The sequence below is a fragment of the Typopeltis vanoorti genome, chromosome 14 (genome assembly GCF_054136105.1).
Source record: "Typopeltis vanoorti isolate ZY-2024b chromosome 14, IOZ_Tvanoo_1.0, whole genome shotgun sequence".
Classification (NCBI taxonomy): domain Eukaryota; kingdom Metazoa; phylum Arthropoda; class Arachnida; order Uropygi; family Thelyphonidae; genus Typopeltis; species Typopeltis vanoorti.
The window spans coordinates 37,210,321-37,232,863 of NC_143562.1; the positions used below are offsets into that span (position 1 = coordinate 37,210,321).

Consider the following 22,543-nt stretch of genomic DNA (forward strand, 5'->3'; position numbering starts at 1 on the left):
AAATTTACAATTAGCAACACATAACTGATAAGTTTCTTCCAAATTAGCAAGTTATTTGTCAGAATCCAATACTGTCAGTTCTTATATTTCAGTCTTTTAAGGTATAAGTGACCCTACTACATTAGGAATGCATGAGCACCTCAGGAATGTGTAAATTAACACCTCAGGAAGAGATAACATTTTCTCTTGGCACCATGTCATATGCATTTTCTGGATCTACAAAACTTAAGACTGAATCATAAGAATCTAGTCTTAAAAAATGAGACTTTTTGTGGTTATGAGACCATAGGTTCTTTAATTAATACATATATTAGTATAATCCCACCTACTAGTTTTGCTAACAACTGTCTAGCTTTGTCAAGGCTCGAATGGTACATACAAAAAATATGAGAGAATACAGAAACGTGCTGACTGTTAGGCAGTTAAGTTTGAACATATGCGTGACAATGCATGCATGCGTTGAGAAGCTTCAGTCAGTATCATGGATACATGTTGTATGCACATGCGTTACATGATTTTTCGTGTATTGTAGTTCCGTTAAACTGAGTGAGTTGATTAAGTTTTTCTGTATATCTTTCAGTATGGCACCCTGATTTCTGTTGAGGTTGTTACCCATTCTTAATACCAAATTAGTATCAAGTACAGATACTGGACATTATTTACATTATTCTTCTAACCATCATAGATCACAAAAACATAGCATCATTCACATGTTACGGAACAGAGCCAAAAAGTTTATTTCAGACGAAGAAGAAGAGGTATAGACAGAACTTTCTCAAATTGTTATAACACTATTGCAGAATGGTTTTCCTACAAACATCATCAACAATTTCCTTTATAAAGACAACCTCCAACAACAAGGAACAGTCACCCAGTACGCTTCAACAGTAGTCATTCCTTATGTATCAGTCTCTTCAAGATTAGTGAGAATGTTAAAATCTCACAACATAAGAGTGGTATTTAAGTCAACTATTACCATCAGACAAGTATTAAGATCTCTTAAAGACAGTGTACCATTTTTCAAATATCCAGGTGTTTATAGAATTCCATGTACGTGCAGTCTTTCATATATTGGGCAAACTTCAAGAAGCCTGGAAATCAGACAGAAGGAGCATGTTGGGGATGTCAAACACAACAGGACAGTCTCCTCAGGTTTAGCACATCACTTTTCAACTTCCAACCATGCAATTGACTGGGAAAATAGCTCTATGCCATACTTAGATAATGATTATGGTTACAGAATTTTCAAGGAAGCGGCAGTGGTATTAAGAATTGGTAACAAATTCAACAGAAATCAGGGTGCCATATTGAGAGATATATGGAAAAACTTAATCAACTCACTCAGTTTAATGGAACTACAATACGCGAAAAATCATGTAACGCATGTGCATACAACACATATCCATGATACTGACTGAAGCTTCTCAACACATGCACACATTGTCACGTATATGTTCAAACTTAACTGCCTAACAGTTAGCAACATTTCTGTATTCTCTCATATTTTTTGTGTGTACCATTTGAGCCTTGACAAAGCTAAACAGTCGCTAGCGAAACTAGTAGGCGGGATTATACTAATATATGTATTAATTAAAGAATCTAGTCTGTTTTTTTAACAAAGTCTCTCTTCCACAATTGTTCTTAGTCTTTTCTCAAGTATGCTTGCATAAATCTTTCTTAGGACACACATTAAGAAAATTCCTCTCTAATTCTGGTTCTCTGGAATATACTTTTCTGACCAGGCCTTATGAACTATGCAATGCAACTAATGTAAAAGTTTTATATCAATTATTGTGTAAATCTGTTCAAATATTGTCTATTCTAGCTGCCTGTTCATTTCAGATTTCTGATGACTTTTTCCACCTCAAGTATTTATCAATACTCCTGGTTGCATTCCTCTTGAATATTTTCTACCACTATTCAGTTATTGCTAGCTTCATTTAACAGCCTTTCAAAGTAATTACTCCACACATCCAGAATATCTTCACTTTTTAATCTTTATTATCTTTGATTATTTTTACAATTCTCTTTCTTCTATTTCCAAGCTTTTTCAACAGCCTCCAGAACAGCCACCTTCATGATATTTATCTTGAAGTAATTACCAGCTTCTGTAACTTCTTACCAGCTGTGACTTTTATATATAACTACTTTAACACACAAATTTTTACATGTTTCTCTATTCTACCAGATGCTGACTTACTTGCTAGGAACTTCAATTATCCTTTATTTTTCCATGACTGCCTTTTTAACTTGTTGAATTCATTATGAAATTTCAACTTTCTGAAAAAATTTCATCACATGCCTATCTAGTGAACCAACAATGCTTTCTTCAGAGCCTGCCAGTGAGTTTCCAAGATTTGGTTCTTGTTTTCAAACTCTCACTTTTTCTCTCTAAATCTGGGTCTAAAGTTCACTTCTGAAAGCAGCTCATTTTTAGTTCTTTTCAAAACTTTTGTAAATATTTTTATTTCAATATTATACTCATTTTTATCATTTATTGTACTCCTGTACCCTGAATCAATGTAAATATATCACTATCAACAATAATATAATCAATAAGATTTTTCTTATTTCTTGCATGTGCTATGTTATTTATGATCAAGTTTATGTTGGAAGATAGCATTGGTAATGTTTAGTTCAAGTGCTGAACAGAAATCCTATAGGTACTTACCATTATTATTAGCTTTAATCTTTTCTCACATTCACCCAAAAATTTTCTATCTATCTATCTAGTCGTGAAGAGGAGTAGACATGTACAAGGTCACTCCTGCTTTAAGTTAATTATGTGGAGTTTTATATTTCAATTAACTGCAAGTTATTTTACTGGCATAAGCATAAATACCCAATCTATCGCACTATAAAATTAGTTTTTTAAATTCGTGAAGTTAGACAAAGTTATCTGGAATTTTTTAAAATTTTTCTTTGTTCTCTTTGTTATCACTACAATAATATGGCTTAGAGTTCTGGAAATAGTCATAGCATATGCCTTCCCTGAATTTGCCCAAAGCAATGGCCAGCAAAAGTTCATCCAGCACCAATATTTCGCCACTTGCAGCAAGAGTTGGTCAAAAGTCGCAGGATTCCAACAACCATGGAATAAACGGCAGCCAAAGTCTTACTCACAGCAATGGACAAAAGGAAAGACATCAGTCTGCCCTGCCAAAAGCAATGGACAAAGGTCAGTACTCTTTCTCTCTCTATCTATCTATCTTATGCCAATAGTGTAGCTAATACCCATATGCAAATTCCCACAACTGGGATAGCTACTGTGCATACAAATGCACAACTAACCAACCACATTTCCTGACACAACGGAATAGTCATCTTTGCAATCGAAAATACTCCACTAGAGAAATACCTAGATGCAGTGGCAAAGCATGTCCCACCAAAAAATATAAACCACATTTAAGAGTTGCTGGAACCGTGCAAAGGTATTTTAATAATGCATTGTGGTCTGAGACATTAATTGAAAAAGGAGTAAACATTAGGGTATGCAATGTGAATGTTCACCAATTGCACCAGTACCCACGAACATAACAGTGTTAAATGTTCCACCAGAAATAAGTTACCAAATGCTTCGGGGATTGTCAAAATATGGTGCAGTGACAGGTAAAATCCAAATGCTGCAAATCTTTACCACTAAGCCTCAGTTTGTCCACATCAAAAGTTTTAGAAAACAGGATTGAATGCACTTTGGCGACAACGCAATTGGCTCCGTACCTGAAATAATAAATATGGAAATAGACGGAGTACCTTACACCTTTTACATTACTGTTGCTACTCAGTGCTTCAACTGCCATGAAGAAGGCCATATCATTCCCAGATATAGTCAAAAATGAGAAACTAGCTAACAATACTACTAACTGTAATGGATCAGAAAACCATAAACATGAAACATCCAACCCAAAAAAACAGAGCATCCCCCAATAAACAACAAATATCTAAAGTACAAAACTTTCAGCCAGATACTGAAAATACAAAATCTAGTACTGCTAATGAAACTCACCTCTCAGAAGAACCTATGCCTACATCATCTAAAAACCATCCTAAAGAAAAGAAAATAGAAAATAGACAAATAATAAACTCACATAAAAAAATAATGAAGAGAAGCAAGAAAATAATAACACAAAAAAAGCAGAAAAATAACCAAAGATGAATCAATGCAGCTGCAATGGAGAATCTCTGTTTCCAAACATTCTGAAACCCCTCCCAACAGCCTATAGAGGGGAACAAGGAGATCGAACTTCCTGAGTCCTCAGATGATGAAGAAACTGAAAATGCAGGTCTTCTTCACACTGAAGGCCCACTAACAAATGAACAACTTCAGAGCTTCCTTAAGAAAGTTTGAGGCTCATCACAAAAACTGCTGACAGCATAAGAGTACACCATCGACATCAGTGGCCTTATTACCCAGCTGGAAGAACTAAGAACACCATTCTGGCAGGAAAATAAGGAAGAAAAACCATCGACCTCAGAAAAAGAATATACTACCTGATCAAATGGCTTGCATCCCAGTGGCAGCATAATTATCCTTAAAGTAAATGAGAATTACTGCATTCAAACAAAATGAATCAGGATATAATGAGCACCCCAGTAAACTTTCTCTCATTAAATGCTAGAGGATGTGCCACACCACTGCGAAACAGACTTGTCCTGCAGCATATCTTTGTCCACAAGCCAGAAATAGTTATGCTGAAGGAAACTAACATCCATTCCACCAGCAAAGTTTCATATCAACACTGGAAGGATTGGCCATATACCATGCACCACTGTCCTACTATACAAATTCATGGATCAGGAGTTACTATTGGAATCCACAAAAAAAGCACCTTAAAATTAGGGATCATCAATACTTTTCCTGGGTGTGCAATATATACGCTCATTAGAACTCAGACTGGGAAGAAAATACATATAATTAATTATACATACTACAAGATGAACAGCTTGCAGTGCAGGTAGTAGAGTTCATTCAAAATCACCTCAGCAAAGTCAATGAGGACCACCTCATACTAACAGGGATATTTTGACTGCATTCTGGATCCTGCAATGGACAGACATCAATGCCAGGAACATAGACTCTCACTAGCTCAGCTTCTCCAGGATATAATCAATAACTACAAGCTGAATTATAACTTCAGATACATGCCCCCCACATGAAAAAGCTCTCCTGGAGGGCCCCACACGTGGTCCTACTAGAGCCCTATAACTGGCATGGTTCAATAGATACTATGCATCCTTGCATACCCTTATAATACCCTTCATAAGGAGTATCGCATATCATCCATCTTATGCATTAGACCATGATTCCATCCTTCTAAGCATCCCTGGACACAAAGGAGGGACATACTGGATCTTTAATAACAGCTTACTACAGGATACAGAATATCTCAAACCCTCCAAACCCTATATCACTACTCTCATCAGAGACATGCCTATGTACCAACCAATTTCTGATTGATGATCAATCTTTAAGGCTAAAGTCAGGGTATTTATCAAAAGTATAGTCACCAAAGGAATCTGAAAACATTCAGTCTTAAATAATCTGCTCTGATAAGAGCATGACACAGGCACATTAACTTTGCAGATGCACCTATAAAGTATTTCTTTTCACTGGAAAAATGCCAACAAGACTGCACCACAATTTCTGTTATAACAGATAGTGGAAGCATTATAGAAGATCATGATGAAATCCTCTTATATGCATTGCAGTACTATAAAACTTATGCCAAGCTAACCCAGCATCCATCGATACACCAATATAATTCTCTCTGATGTGAAAAGTCTGTCACCAGTGATCAGCTATAAGACAGAACTTCCCATCATGCTACAGGTTCTGACAAGTGCCTTTCAGAAGATTAATCTTTTAACCAAAATATTAATCTTCTGAAATAGATGGACTCACCACTGAATATTACCAGTCCTTCTGGGAACAGCTTGGACCTATTCTCTACAGAATATATGTCAAAGCCAATACCAATGGCTTCCCACCCAATATGACAACATCTGTTATTAAGCTTATCACAAATAAAGACACTACAAAATTAGGAAACTGGCAATCCATCTCCATTATAAACACTGACTGCAAAATAATATCAAAAGCCATATCAACCAAACTTAAATCCATGCTGAATGAAATAATAGATAGGTACCAGAGATATTCTATCCCAGGACGATCCATCCATGAAGACCTGCACCTCATAAGGGATCTGATAAGCATAGCTAACAGTGAAACAGTAGGTCTTGTAAAACAAGATGCCACCAAAATTTGAAAGACTAACAGTCTTTCGAATGCATCGAACATTCCTACCTATTCAACTGCTTGAAAGCCTTCAGTTTTAGCTGAGGCATCATTCAATCCATTAAGATATTATATGCTAAAGCACACTTTTGCATGAAAATAAACAACAGGCTCCCCATACAGTAGAGGTATTAAACAATGCTGTTTACTTTCCAGTCCTCTTTACACAACTGCCATAGAACCCTTTATACCCAGAGTAAACATGTTGCTTAGGGCATCCTAAACTTTCTTACCAAGCCATAACTCTGACAGCATATGCTGACGAAGTTACAATTATAGTTCGAAAAGAGGAGGATTTCTATAATATATAAACAGCATACCAACAATACCAAGCAGCCTTAGGAGTCAAACTAAATGCACATAAAAACCACATGACTCTGCTATGGCAAATGGAAAAACTAAACAGACTCCCCTATATCTAGTCACTGGTCTGCAGAAGGAAACAAATACTTGGGGTTTACCTTAGTAACATGCCCTCTTATGTGAACAAGAACTGGGATGCACTCATTAAACGTACTACTAAAGTGGGCAGCAATACAAGCCTCTGCCTCCAAAAGAGGAAGAGCAAAACTTGTTAATCAAACAGCTACCAGTGTCCTTTGGCATACAGTAAAGATTCTCATGCCACCAGTGCAATTTACCAAACAAATACATCTATCAATTCATATAAAACCAAACAAACTGGCTTTCTTACTCCAAGCTAAGTACTTCTCTTAAAGAGGACAAAACTTGACATCCACTGAGCCCAGGTAACATTTTGTACTCACATTTTTTTTTCTTAATACCCAACAACAGGAAATGACACACAAATGCACCAGTGAATATATTTTCAGTTATGTCACTAAGGTGTCTCTCCTTTCTTCCAAAACCTTAAGAGTAACAAGAGCCCACATGCCAGTGAATCTAACAAATTTCTACAAAGATAGGCTTACAAGATGGAAGAAGTTAAACCTCCAGCGCATGGTGAAGACAGCATCCCTTCCTGAAATCTTCATGGAGCCCATCTTCCACAAAATGATGGTAAAAAACTCCATCACTCAGAGAGAGAGAGAGAGATTTTCTTTCCCTCATGGAGTGGTGATGCATAAGTTTTGGATGACATTCTTTTTATGAGTCTTATCTGGCACTTTCCAAAATCACTCACAAACTTGGAATATGGGAATCAGTCTGGGCAGATACATACTGTGAAATCTGCTTTTCAAGTGGCTATGCCTGATAGCATAACAGAAGAGAAGATTATGCCTCCTGAGACAGAAAATCTGGTACCTATCTTTTTGATAAAAACCAACAATGCATGTGAGAGACTTTCATCTTCAAACAAAATTTAAAGTATTCTAATACAATAGTCCAACCAAAGCACTTCATTGAACAATCCCATATCACAACAAACATTATCTCACTGGGACCTACCATATTGTACAAGAACCACCAAACCTGACTCCAATATTCAGTGGAGAACATGGAACAATGCCATACCCACTCTGCTCTATTATAGAAAGAGATCTGATTCAACCCAGATCTTTTGAATAACTGTCTGTTCTGCTACTGAGCAGGAACAGTCCGGCATACTTAGAATGCCCCATTAACACCAAATAAATCTATTCATCTTGGGAAATGGCAGCCTTAACCTGCAGTTGTCTATATACAGAAAAGGAATATCTCAATCTTGTGCATGCAGAGTCAAAAAAACCATTCAATCTGCAACTACCTCTTCATCACTGCAAAAGTTCTAGCTTCGACACACAATACCAGATAACACAACAGTTTCACTGAGAGAGACAGCTAATCATTTCCATGCAGCCTTTAAACAAAAGGTGAGAAGTCATATCCTACATGAGCATCACCACAGACAGAACAACACCCTAGACCAAAAATATTCCACCAAGACTGGAATAAATGAATCAACTCTTGGCTGAGCAAGGTGACTGCATCACAATCCACTTTCCAACATAGAAGTGACATCATTGCACCCCCCCTCCCAAAAAAAGGAAGAAGAAACAATTTTTGATGCTATTTAACAGTGTGAAAAATGATCATCTGTTACTTTCATGTAAATATGTAATATTGTCTTATAGCAACTGATATATTCGTGTAAGCTGTATAGTATCATGCTATAATGACTGTTATTGGTATGAAAAGTGTAACATCTTATAACAACTGTTATTCTTACGTACAAGGGGGAGGCCTGAAATGTTCTGATAAGCACCCAGACCAAAAATTATATTAAAGCAACTGATATAACATAAGAAAGAGCATATCTTAAAACCCTTTAACCCCCTATGTTTCATCAAATTGTAATAATTTGTTCTTTTTCTTTTAGGATATATAAGAAGAGTTGCTTCAATATCGTTTTTTGTTGTAGGTGTTTATCAGAACTTTTCAACCCCCCCCCCTCCCCCCTTTGTAACTTGTAATATTACCTTATCTCCACAATCTGTAAGCAAAAACTTGTTTTTGCTTACAGATTGTTGTAAACTCTCTGCATAACTGCAGAGAACTAAAGCCAGTTAATCCTTATACATAAGATTTATTTTTTTTTATTTTAAAAAAATGATAAAAAGAAATAAAATCTATCTATCTATATACACTGCTCAAAACAATTAGTGGATATTTTAGTTTCTGTTGGATAATTATAAATTTCTGCAAATAATTATAACTATTGGGTACTTTATACGTGAATAAATATTTCTTACTTATGGATAGGGTGTAATTGATGAGATATTGTTTAAATAATTGATATTTATTACAAATTTAATAAATTATACATTTTAGTGTGAAATAATTTTAACAAGAATATCTCTTAATTGTTTTGAGCAGTATATATATATATATATATATATATATATATATATATATGTAGAAAGTTTTTTAACTTGGGTATATTATGTATTCAAGATACCAAGTAATTTTATATAAACTTGATTTTAATCCTATTTCCCAAGTAAGCAAACAGACAAGAAAGTCAAGTTTGCGCCTGCAAGTAGTGCAAGTCCAAGGCAACTCATGGTAGTGACAGTCAAGGCAATATAATTTTTTATGTGACTCCTACCCACAAAAGGTTGTAAAGCTATGGTACATAAGTACTGTAAATAGGCTAAGGAATTTTTTTATACATTTTTTGGCATTTTTTATGCTTTTTTTTCTGGTATGGAAACCCTGATCTAGAGACCAATCTCACCAAACTGCCTCAAAAGAACTGTCATTCACTTACCAGCCTGCCTGTCTCCTATTGTTTTTGGCTACAATTCATCTACTATCATCAGCAGTAGCCCTTGATCAGAGGAGAAAATGTACTCCTCTGATCATGGACTCTCTGTATATTTTCTCCTCACCTTGTTTCTCTCATTTATTCATATGATCTCAATTCTTAACACAGACCTCCTGCTTTTTTCCTTCTTAACCTTGCTAATCTCTTGATATTTTTACAATTTTTCAATTTCATGCTTTGTCCTTATGAAGGATAAATAACACACATGCATATTATTTCTTTATTGAGGTCCACTTTGTTCTCCTGAACTTCCATTGCTGCATGTTCAACATTAATTCCAATATTAATATTTTCTAGTCTACCATCAATAATGCCTCCTCTACTAACATGTACTTCATTCTCTCCACCCAAATGGCACTCACTCTCAGAATGTTTGAGCAGTTATTAGTCAGTTGCACTCTTATAAGCTTAGAGGAAAGGAGGAATGATGGATGCATGCCGTTCAATAGAATAATGCTATTGGCACCATCTAATAAAAGGCATGCTGAAACAGATCATGTGTAAGAAAGTGGTTGGAGTGAATCTGTGAAAGATGGATTATGAATTAATCAAACTGGTCTCTTCTGAATATCATCAAGAAGCTTTAGGTAGTGTCTGCATATTATCAAATGTGAAAACAGTATTAGGTGAAAAAATGTCTGCAGGCTAAATGAGTCTGTTGACATTATCTGCATTATCAAAGACACAAGGAGTTAAACTAAGATTCTTCATAAGAAAACATGAAACTATTTTTTGGTAGTGATGAAATAAACTAGATTGTTACCATTCCAACAGACAACAGCATGAAGTTCAACATTTAAAGAAATGACAATGAAACATCTTGAAAATTGGAATGTTTTAATATTGTGGTATTTTTAAATGAGAGGAGGAATGAACTGTAGCATTATTACCAAAACCTATACAGATACCATTTGGGGTTAGTGAGAGAAGATCACTTATGCTCAGAAGGTAGAGGGATTTGGCAAAAGTAAGCACTCCAGCATGGATAGAAAAATCTGAAAAAAAGGAAATCAGTCCCCATGATATGTAATGAACGACCAAGGAATTGCCTACCCAATCCTACCCAATTATAAAGAAAAGAAGGAAGACCATAAGATGACAAGATAAGATGATTAAGTAGATCATCATGACAATCCAAATCAAATATTTTGGAGAATGTTAAGAGCAACAACACAAGTCTTTTGAAACCTTTCTACAGGTCATGTACAAGCAGCTGACAGGCAAGGAGATTTGCTGTAAATCAATAGTGAAATCTATAACAGTACCTGATGATTATTGTGTGGAATTCAGGTGGTGAAGCTGATTGTTGATGACCTTCCAAGCAGTTAATGACCATCCTCATTATTTTTGTATAAATGAGGTGAGTGCAATGGGTTAATAGTTTGATCTAACCATCCCACTTTTTTTTTTAATGGTACTTCCATGATAAGATGTAGATGCCAGCTGTGGGACTGTGAGTTCTGAGTGCAATATCTGAGCTATTCAAAATTCTTCTGATGACTTTCTAGAAAATGATCACAGCATACAATCACTAGTGCTGGTATAACTGAAGGTGACTTACTGGTTATTTATGAGAGAGCTGAAGGAATGGAATAATGCCAAGAGATTAGTGTTGTCTTTAGATGATATTATAGTAGTTTTATCTGGATGTGCAAGTAACGTGAAAGCAAAGAGGGATAGAAGTTTTTCCAATGGCTGTGACCAGGGAACAAAGGCACACATATACCATTTGTACAGAAGGCAATATTATATTCAAGAGTTAATTAAATAAAAAAATACACACACACATTACCTGAAATCAGAATCCACAGAATTAACTATAGTACCCATGTCTAGTAACTTTCTAGATATTCCTACCTGCTTCTTGGAAGCTGCAATATGCAAAGGAGTCATGCCATCCTAAATAAATAATGTAAAAAAATATAAATATTGGAAGTTTTTCCACTTGTTATACAATAAATTAAAGATACCAAGAAATGATAACTTGGTTTAATCCTTTATCCAAGTGTAAGCAAACAAAGTTTGTGCCTGAAGTATTTTCAGGACAGGGCAACTCGTATATAGAGGCTTCACATCACTTGCCTTAGTATCCCATAATGCAAAGCACATATCCTTCAGGTATGTATAATGCTATGCATTATGAGAAGGGTCACTACCCAGACTGGTTTCGACCTTTATTGAGGTCTCGTCGGTGGGAGCCAGACCCAGAGGTGATACTAAGGATACTAAAAATATGATTTCTGCATTACTTCAACCTTAGTATCACCTCAGGGTCTGGCTCCCACTGACGAGACCTCAATAAAGGTCGAAACCAGTCTGGGTAGTGACCCTTCTCATAATGCATAGCATTATACATACCTGAAGGATATGTGCTTTGCATTATGGGATACTAAGGCAAGTGATGTGAAGTCATTAGCCTCTACATACGAGTTACCCTGTCCTGAAAATACCTCAGGCACAAACTTTGTTTGCTTACACTTGGATAAAGGATTAAACCAAGTATATAATTTCTTGGTATCTTTAATTTATAGAATATAAATATACCCAACATTTAAAAAAAAAAAAATATATATATATATATATATATATATATAGTTTTATGCTATACTGCCTTAAAGTTTACTTTGATGATTATATCAAATTCAAAAGAAATTAGCAAAGAGATCATTTTAATCCTTGAGAGTTCATTGTGCAATTTTTTTTTTCATTTTATTATACTCCTGGCATCTGAACTATGGTAATACTCCATGTAATTTCCAGGATTGTAATTATGTTGCCTGCTGTTTCTTAAAAAAATAAGAGTATCCAAAGTAATTCAGAACAAACATGCACTAAATAAAATAATTATTATATACTAACTAGATGACATCTACAAAACATTTGCAGTTGAATCAACATTCACTGCAGCATCCTGCAATTTTAAAATGGTATGCTCAGTTTGTGACTGAGTCCTATTGCCTTTGATGTGGAAATGCAAATGGATTATATTAAACTTTTTAATATGGCATCAAATCTGTAACCTTTTTTTTTTTTTTACCATCTCAAATTTTAAAATGATGCCTCCTATGGTTTCATTTGTACTTTCATCTTTGACAAAATAAGAATCATTGATTACAGAGCAGTTAGAAAGATGGTCAGAATTGGTAAGAGGAAAGTTATACAATAAACAGAATGATGCAATAACTTAAGCTGGGGATTACTTAAAATGAAACAAGCTTTCGTGTAAAATAACAAAATGCAGATATTTCAAAATTCACAATTTTTTTATCTTTCTTATTTCAGAATAGTTAGTGCACTAGGGTCACTCTCAAAATCATCTACAAAATGTCCTTTAGTGATAGCTCGTGCCTTATGTAACCTGGATTTCTGCAATCCTTTATATTATAACAACTCTTTAGTATGAATGTTGCTGAAGACTTTATTACACTTTGTTACTGATCTATGTTTTCTCCGGGACCTTTTGAATGGGCAAACCACCCGGCTGGTTTTACTGACCGCCCGGCTAATTAATATGTGAATTGATATGGCTAAATAATGAGCAAGAATGGAAAAATAATTTAAGCCATTTTTTTTAATTAATAGTGATGAGAAATTGAACTGAAGAGTCTCGATATTCATGAGACCAGCTCAATTTCTTGCATTGCAAGCCAAAAAATCCCTTATTATTTTAAGGGATAAGGGATAATCCCTTATCCCTTATTGCATCAAGTTGCCTTGGTGTGGCACTACCAAGTGGTCACTTACGCTTGGATCCGCCGACAGTTTGTCGGCATGAAACGTTTAGATCATAGTTTTCGATCTTAGAGTTTCACATACTGGCTGAAAAACAATAAGGGATTTTTATCCTCTTTACTTATCAACCTCGCCAGAAAAAATAGCTGTTTGGCTTTTCATCTTAGTTATAACATGTTATAATATAATATAGTGGCACACCTTTCTGGCATTCATATAGCAAAGATATGTAAGTTCTTTTCACTTAAACTTTGATATCATCTAAGTCTAGCTACTCACTGATGAGACCTCAAAAAAGGTTGAAACCAGTCTGGGTAGTGACCTCTCCTCATAATGAAAAGCAATACTACATCTCCTAGGAGCTGTGTGTTTTTACATTATGAGAAAATATCAAGAATAGTGAGGGAGCTTGCTCCACCTTTGCATTGAGTTGCCTTGGTGTGGCACTACCAAGTGGTCACTTATGCTTGGATCTGCCGACAGTTCGTCAGCATGAAACGTTTAGATCATAGTTTTCGATCTTAGAGTTTCGCATACTGGCTGAAAAACAATAAGGGATTTTTATCCCCTTTACTTATCAACCCCACCAGAAAAAATAGCCGTTTGGCTTTTCATCTTATTAAATATGTTTGTCAACTTAGAAAAGAGGTCAGGGTTAGTTTTGTATCAACTTGCAATATCAGTGATGGCAAAGTTGAGACTATGACTAACAAAATAATTGAAACCCTTGACAGTCTAGGCTTAAAAACTTGTAATCTGGTTGGCCTACGATCTGATGGAGCAGCTGTCATGATTGGAAAGCAAAAAGGGAGTTGCAAAACTGCTCACTCAAAGATAAAACAGATGGACTCATGGTTAACTGTCATTGTGTAAACCACCGACTGGCTCTTGCTAGTGCCCAAGCAGCTGCTGTAGTGCCTTATTTAGTCATGTTTAATAATATCTTAAGGCAATTGTTTTTCTTCTTCCAAAATTCCTCAGTCAGGATGGCTGGTTTAACCTAAATCCAAAATATACTGAACAGTCCTCAGATTAAACTTAAAATGGCTAGTGACACTAGATGGCTGTCTCATGATTCTGCAATACAGTCTCTAAGAGAATGCATGGTGAGTGTTATAGCTGCATTGGAAAGAGAGGCCACCGAACGAAATGATATCACAGCTGAAGGTTTAAGTAAATATACCAGAACATATATCAGACCCTCAAATTGATTATTCAGAGTCTAATGATATTACGTTTAAGACTACAATACATGATAAATACATAGGCACAGTTATCAAACACCTAGAAGCAAGATTTCCAGATATGCCAATCATTTCCTGCTTTTCAAGACTTTTCAATACAGAAAGTCATGATCAACGTGAGGCTTCTGAGATTCTTTTTGATTATTATTCTAGAAATGGAAGTCCTACAGTTTTAAACTATGAAAGTACTAAACTAGAATTGGCAGTTGCATCAAAAATGATTAATGGACAATCATACAAAAATCTAGATCCAAGACAAATACTGCGGAACTTAGCAACAACATCTGAGCTCAAAGAGTCTTTTCCAAATTTAGCAAAACTAGCTGCTGTTGGACTGGCCATACCTGTGAGCACAGCTGAATGTGAAAGGGGTTTCTCTGCATTAAAAAGGATAAAAACCTGTATGAGGAATTGCATCAGTCAAAACACTCTAAATAATCTGATGCTGATTTCACTGGAGGGCCCAGATCCAACAGATTTTAATTACGAAAAAGCTGCTGACAACTGGGCTTCTAAGAAGAAGAGAAGAATTAATGTATAGAATTTTAAGCTGTGAGCATTACAAGGTTTTTCATTACTTAATGAAACTGTGGAACAAGTAAAACATTTCAGCTACTTAGGCACAATTTTTACTGAAGATGGTAAACTAAATATAGAAATAGACAACAGAATCAGCAAAGCTGGTATCGTAGGAAGTCAGTTGAATAAATTCATATGGAATAAGAAAGAAATTAGTCAGAACACTAAATTAGCTGTATACAAGACTGTGTTCAAACCAATTTTAACTTATGGATCTGAGAGCTGGTCAGAAGTAAAACACTTGACCAAAGACTAGAGACCGCAGATATGAGAGTCCTGAGAAAGATTAGAGGCGTGAACAGATGGCATCAATGGCAATATCATATTAAAAATGAGGATATTAGGAAAGAACTTGACATTGTCAGCATCCAGGAATGCGTTAGCAGAGCTAATCTCAGATGGTATGGTCACTTAAATAGAATGGGAGAGGAAAGATTAGCAAAACAAGTGTTATCTGCCAGGTTGGCAGGAAAACGACCCAGAGGAAGACCAAGATATAGGTGGATTGATACGGTACAAAGTGCCTTAGACGATAGAAATATAAGATCTGATAATGTTGGAGTCTTGACAAGTAATAGACTGATTTGGAGGAAAATTGTAGATAGGAAGTTAGTAATGATGTAATTTTTTCATGTAGTACTGTCATATCCTGTACACCCCTTGAGGGTACGTGGCAGGAATTAGATGATGATAATAAGAAAATAAGAAAAATCCTAGTCTTGTTTGTTATAATTACTATATAAAATATTATCCTTGTTTGAAGTAATTTCCAATAAAATTACTATTTTAATTTGTTATGAAAAAGGATCTTTCTTAACTCATTCAACATTTTTGTACGCCCGGCTAATGCTTCATTCCACCCAGCTGGTAAAAATTTCTGGGGGAGAACACTGCTGATTAATGCATAAATTAATACTATGTTACCTGATCTTGATTTATCTGTTCTTGAATGTTACAGTCATTGCTACAGCAACTATCACAATAGTAAACTTATCCACTATAAAAACTAATGAAAAGTCTAAGTCAGAATCCCATAACATTCATGCCACTGTAAAAGAAATCGCTACAGTAAGCCTTTTGCAATAACATATTTCTTTGGTTCCTTCAAGTTCATTTTAGACTAACTGTGTATATTTACATATTGTTAAAGTTGTCATAGCAACAATTTTTGAGATTGTTGTCTGCAACATTTTGCATTGAGAATGATACTAAATATTATTATTAATGATAAACTATTAATGAAATTATTAATATTAATGATGCTAAATATTATTATTAATAATTAATTAAACCTTATTATTAATAAGGTTTAACTGCTAATTGAAAGTATATTTAAGGAATATAAAAAAATAACAAAGAAATACAAATTCTTCCAAGTCCTCTGCATAGCTATTTTTAGGCTTATCTTAATAATTTTTTTTCCCTATACATCCCTTGAGAGATTACATATTTGAAATTAATGATAATCTTAATTTTCTTTTTATTACTGTCATATAAATAGAGTCCTAGAAGAGAAATTCCGATAAGAGAGGAAAAAACTCCTGATTCAATATCATCATCCATCCTGTAAATGATTCATGAGTGGTTTGACCTTAAGACTTATTTACTGTACATTTTTTGTGGTTTTTCTCTATATCGATCCTTTCAATATGCTTTCTTATCATAATGTGAAGCAGTCAATCTGAATGAATGCAGGATTATTTTTCCTAATAGTTATTTGTCAGCTGGCTGGTACTTTTTTTTTTTTAGTCGAAGTCCAGATCATCACAAGCAATAAAAAAAAAAAAAAAAATTATGGCTTTATTTAACTCAAAGCCAGCACTTACATGGCATTGTGGGTCTGAATCTCATCTGGGACATGAAAAAAATTTAGAAAGACTTGTCAAACTAAATGTGAATTATTAGCTTGTCTCACAAAGGCAGAAAAAAAATTTTATTTCTGGAAACTTGGGTTTTTCCTCCCATCAAAACAGACAAACTGAGCAGTAAACACCTGCACGTGTTACTAAACTTAGGTTAATAAGAAGCCAAGTTATTCTGGCTGTAAAGCCATTGGACTTAAATATTAGAATGTGATTCTCACTATTTTAAGCCGTATGAATGTTGTAATAACTTCCACATTGGGCGTTTGATACAGAATGATAATAAAAGTTGGTTTTGCTTAACCCAATAAAATCACCCAAACCAGGTTGGTTTTACTAAGATAAATTTTTGGTTCCATTCTAATATATACTAATATGAGTGCTTCTGAATACTGAAGTAGTATCAGTAGTCTTATTCTCATAGGAAATATCTGAGATAGCAAAAACAAATGCAAATTTTTTTTGGAATGGGAAAAAAAAGGGGACAGAGAATACAATATATGATTCAATTTTAAGAGATAATACTGTTGACTCTCACTACCATAAACACTATAGCAAATTATTTATTATAACATACTATTCTGGCAGTCCTGATGAGTTTGCTATAGTGAGAGTCAAATGCATTATCACTTTCTAAAGATTTTCTAAGAAAATTTTTTTAAGATTCTGATTTTAAGATTTTTAATAATTTAATGCTATTCAGACATTTTCAATTGAAATAGCATTAAACAGTTATTCAAAATAACAGCAAATAATATCAGATTGATAATGGAATTTGCATATTAAGATCACTGTATCACTCATGTTGAAGTTTTCTGAAAGAATAACCATGTGGAACAAGATCTCTGTTCCAGAAAACTTTATACCAGAAGCAGAGAAATCTCAGTATACTATCTCCAGTCAAAGTTCTTTCATGTTCATCCATGCTTAGATTTTTTTTTTTTTATATGAAGGTACCCCATATTGTTTTCTAAAAACAAATGATTGTATATAAAAAGTAACATGGTGCAGAATAATTTTTTTTCTGTATTTAATGAATGGTATATATGTAAAAAATAATGCAGCTACCTAGTGAAGCTGAAGGATCTGATCTCAGTTTATGCATTAATTCTCATGAGAAATCTGAATTCTCTTATTGTAATTTCTCTTGCAATGGCTCATTTAGCCTCAATGGTAACTTTCATTATATTAGGTTTGTAGATTATGCATTAATTCTCATGAGAAATCTGAATTCTCTTATTGTAATTTCTCTTGCAATGGCTCATTTAGCCTCAATGGTAACTTTCATTATATTAGGTTTATAGAAGCCTTATAGTTTGATTCTAGTTGCCAAAACAAAGGAACTTTATCAGCAGCTTTTTTCAGCCAACTGCTCAGATCATGTTTTGGTGCATGCAAATAGGATTTTTTCTCATGAAACTTGGGAAAACTGACTGCATCAGTACATATGAAGAAATACTAGTCAGAATTAAGAAACATCTCCTCTCATTTAAATTCCATGGGAATGCACCAGTCTCAGCAATGGCAAGGGGTGGAGAGTTGCCTATTGACCTCCAAAATGTTAGAGCTAAAAGAATCCTACCTACTCCTTTTGGGAATTAAAAAGGCATTGGAGGATTTATTGTTATTTATTTATAGTTTCCCTCGACACTATTTCATTAATGAAATTATGCTATTAAGTAACGAACAAATCTACTGAACATCATAAAGTATTTTTTTATTATTATTATCAATTCCACTTGAAAAAGATTTTAAAACCATTGATTGAAAGAAACTTATAAGATATTAAAGGGATTTTATAAAATTGATGCAGAGGAAATTTTTCAATATATGATAAACAGTCAGAGAGCTAGGAGTCATGGAAGTTGTGTCAGAGTGTGCTTAGTAAGGGTGTCCAGACTAAATTTTTTGCATGGAGAGTGGTGAATGAGTGGAATGGATTGCAAATTAGTCATGGGTACCCTGACAATGAATGAGTTTAAGGAGAGATATGATAGGTTTAGTGTGTACCAAAGTTAGTCTGGATCTCCCACAATGAGTCTCCTGACTACATGGAGATGCCATATAATAATATTAAAAACACGGATGACTCTCACTATAGCAACCCTCTGGGGACCACTGAAAGAGTTTGCGCTACATTGGATAGTTTGCGACTGTCAATTTATTTTAGTAGAACATTGTGTCTATAGGATGACTTTGGTTGAGACTTTTCAACAGTTTGTAATAGTGAGTGAGCTTGTTATAATAATAAGAGTCGAACATAATACATTAGTAACAGGTGTGAGTTAGAAGAAAGAAGTTCAGATCTTGGATGTCAGAAAGGAAAGAAAGGAGTGATTGGCAAACAAAGAACTTTGTGACATCTTTTTGAGCAAACTTAACTTATGCTTCGTGGAAAGAATTGTCAGTTATCATCAGAAGGGCAAAAATATTCTGAAGAAATGTAGAAGAGATGAATGTAGAGGAATAAGAGCCAGCTGAGTAGGTATGGAGTGCTGGCTGTGTATAAGTGTTTGCACTTATACACAGTTTCTAGAAGGAATTGAGGATGTTATGGTTGCCAGTTCAAATGAATTGTGCCTCGGGGAGTACATACAGAAGGCATAAACAATTTATGTGATATAGAATGGTAAGTTCATAGGAGAGAGATCATCAATTAGCTGAACTAACTCTTTGGATAGAATTCGTGATTTATAGTGAATCTTTCACATGATGTCCCACATGCACACACACATATGAGCAATACTCTGACATAAGGGCAGATCTTCTAGGTTGTAGATGAATATCATTCCCTAGTGTGAAACCACCCTTATCACAGGAGGCTTAAAGTACCACATTTGATAACTAGAGCAGAGTTTCAGAATTGTTTAATTCTAAGCCTACTCACAGTACTAATGTACTATAGGTTTACAAATCTTTCTTTTTGCAGTTGGGATTTGCTTAAAAATAAAATAAAATAAAATAAAAAGAACAAAAATCTAGAATTTGTACAGAAAAAGTAATTGTCCTAGAAAGTATCACAGATGTTATTATATATATATATATTTTTTTTTTTTTTTTTGAAGAGTAAGGTAAGCTTCTGAAGAAATGCAGTTATACACTATGTTGACAGAAGTATTTGGACACCTAGTTGTCGTAAAAAAAAATATATATTGTGTTTTAATTTCATTTCTAGTACCAAGTGCAACTACCTTTGGCCTGAATGACAGCAATTACCCTTCAGGGCATGCTTTCAACCAATTTCTGATACACTGCAAAAGGAATATTCTTCCATTCCTCACACAAAGTTATCTGGATTGCTGATGCTGATGATGGCCACTGTTGTCTGGAATGAATTTGTCCCAAAGATGTTCAATAGAACTAGACTCAAGTCAGCCAGTCCAGTCTCAGACATGCAGTGTCATATGGCATGGAGTATTATCATGCTAAAACATGCAAGGTCACTGCCAAAGTACTTGCACAGAATCAGAAGCATGGAGTTGTCCAAGATGTCCAGGTAGTCACCAGATGTAATGGTTTTGGGCACGTCCACCAATGGACCAAGCCCCATCGAACTGAACCTCTCCCCTCCATGAAACTTGACAGTTAGAATGATGTAGTCCTGACAGATCCATTCACCAGGCAATCTCCAGATCCAAAGACGACCATCAGAGTGAAACATTTGGAAGCATGATTCATTGCTCCACAGAATCCTTTTCCAATCATTTACAATGTTGGAAAGTTTTTTCACTTGGTTACAATATAAATTAAAGATGCTAAGAAATTATATTCTTGGTTTTATCCTTTATCCAAGTGTAAGTAAACAAAGTTTGCAAATGAAGTAACTTCACGACTGGGCTACTTGTATATAGAGGATAATGACTTCACATCAATTGCCTTAGTATCCCATAATGCGATGCACATATCTGTAAGGATATGTGCATCTTGAGTGGTTCAGTTCGATGGGGCTTGGTCCATTGACTCTTCCCATAATGCATAGCATTATGGGAAGGGTCACTACCCAGACCCAGTTATTGATGAGACCTCAATAAAGGTTGAAACCGGTCTGGGTAGTGGCCCTTCCCATTATACATGTCCATAAGGATATGACTGGCTATTGATGAGATCTCAAATAAAGGTTGAAACCAGTCTGGATAGTGACCCATCCCACAATGCATAGCATGTCCATAAGGATATGTGCATTGCATTATGGGATACTAAGGCAACTGATGTGAAGTCATTAGCTTCTATATACAAGTAGTCCAGTCGTTTTAATTATATGAAATTTTATGAAAATTTATACATCCAACAATGCGTTATCAAAATAACAATGCATCAATGACCTCATATTTATTAGTAATTTAATATACTTTTACTTATTATTTCTTAATGAAAAAGATTAAGAGAAAAATGCCCACCTTATTTTTAATATTAACATTAACAGATAGTTGAAGCAGATTAAATGCTATATCACATTGTTCATTCATTAATGCCAGATGAAGAGAAGTATTTCCATTAACATCTGTTTCATTAACATCAGCTCCACGTTCAATGAGAAACTGTACAAGACTGCTATGATGCCCTTCTATTGCCTGAAACAAACAAAAAAAAATAAAAAATAACCACATAGTAAAAAAAATAATAATAATAATAAAAACTACAATAATCAAACATATACACACACACATAAACCTGCAAACATTCTGCAAAGAATTTCATCATATGACCCCATCAAACACTAGTTACCTCTGACTTGGAGCATCCTTTATATAATGAACAATCCTGCCATCTTTTCACTCCTTTGGGACTCTGACAGTTATGACAGTTTGGAACATTGTTATTTTCCTTTCACTTTCTTGTAACACAGTGGCCAATATCTCATTTAATCTTATGGATGTATCCATTTGAGATTTCGTAATATCCAAAATACTCCCAGTTCACCTACCTGTATTCGCATATATAGTATCTATCACATCAGAAACTGCATTATTTCCACCCAAATGATACACCCTTCCAAAGCAATCACTCAGTAATTCAATTATTTCATAATCATTCTTCCTTTCACTTAGTACACAATGAAAGCATGCATTGAGATTTCTTTTATAATCTGATTTTAACTTCTTTATCATGCTCCATTTTTTTTTTATTATTATTACAAAAATTAGTATAACGGACCTCAGCAGCAATCATGTCAGAAATGGGAGAATACCGACTGAGAGAGAGAGAGATGAGTAGCTTGATCGGGGGTGAGGATAACGAACAGAATCTGGATGAAAAAATAAAAGTAGGAAGTATGATAAGTTTGAATCATTATGAAGTTTCAAAGATGGTGTTAATTGGAAGGATGAATGGCATGCAAGAGTAGGTGGCTTGCAGAGAGAGAGAGAGAGAGATGCACTAAAAGAGGAAATTGATGTCTCAGGAATGAGTTGAGAAGCGTGAAAAAAAGAGATTAAGCGAGTGGAAACAATGAATACAAAGTAAATCAGAGTAGGAGTGAGAGAGAGTTATGGGAATGATAGAAGAGGAGAGAATAGAAGGACCAGTAAAAGAGAGGAATGAGAAAAATGCGAGAGTGCTG

General features: G+C 34.8%; 1 protein-coding gene across 2 annotated transcripts in view; it reads right to left on the bottom strand.

Moving 5' to 3' along the window:
- The window catches only part of LOC150099370 (uncharacterized), a 462,639-nt gene that overhangs the window by 408,625 nt on the left and 31,471 nt on the right, over positions 1-22,543 (bottom strand). For both annotated transcript variants that reach the window (XM_090403434.1, XM_090403433.1), the window contains exons 4-5: positions 21,381-21,554; positions 11,359-11,465 (exon numbers count right to left, since the gene is read on the bottom strand). In XM_090403434.1, the coding sequence (XP_090259560.1) occupies positions 11,359-11,465; positions 21,381-21,554 (281 nt within the window). The remainder of the gene's footprint in view (positions 1-11,358; positions 11,466-21,380; positions 21,555-22,543) is intronic.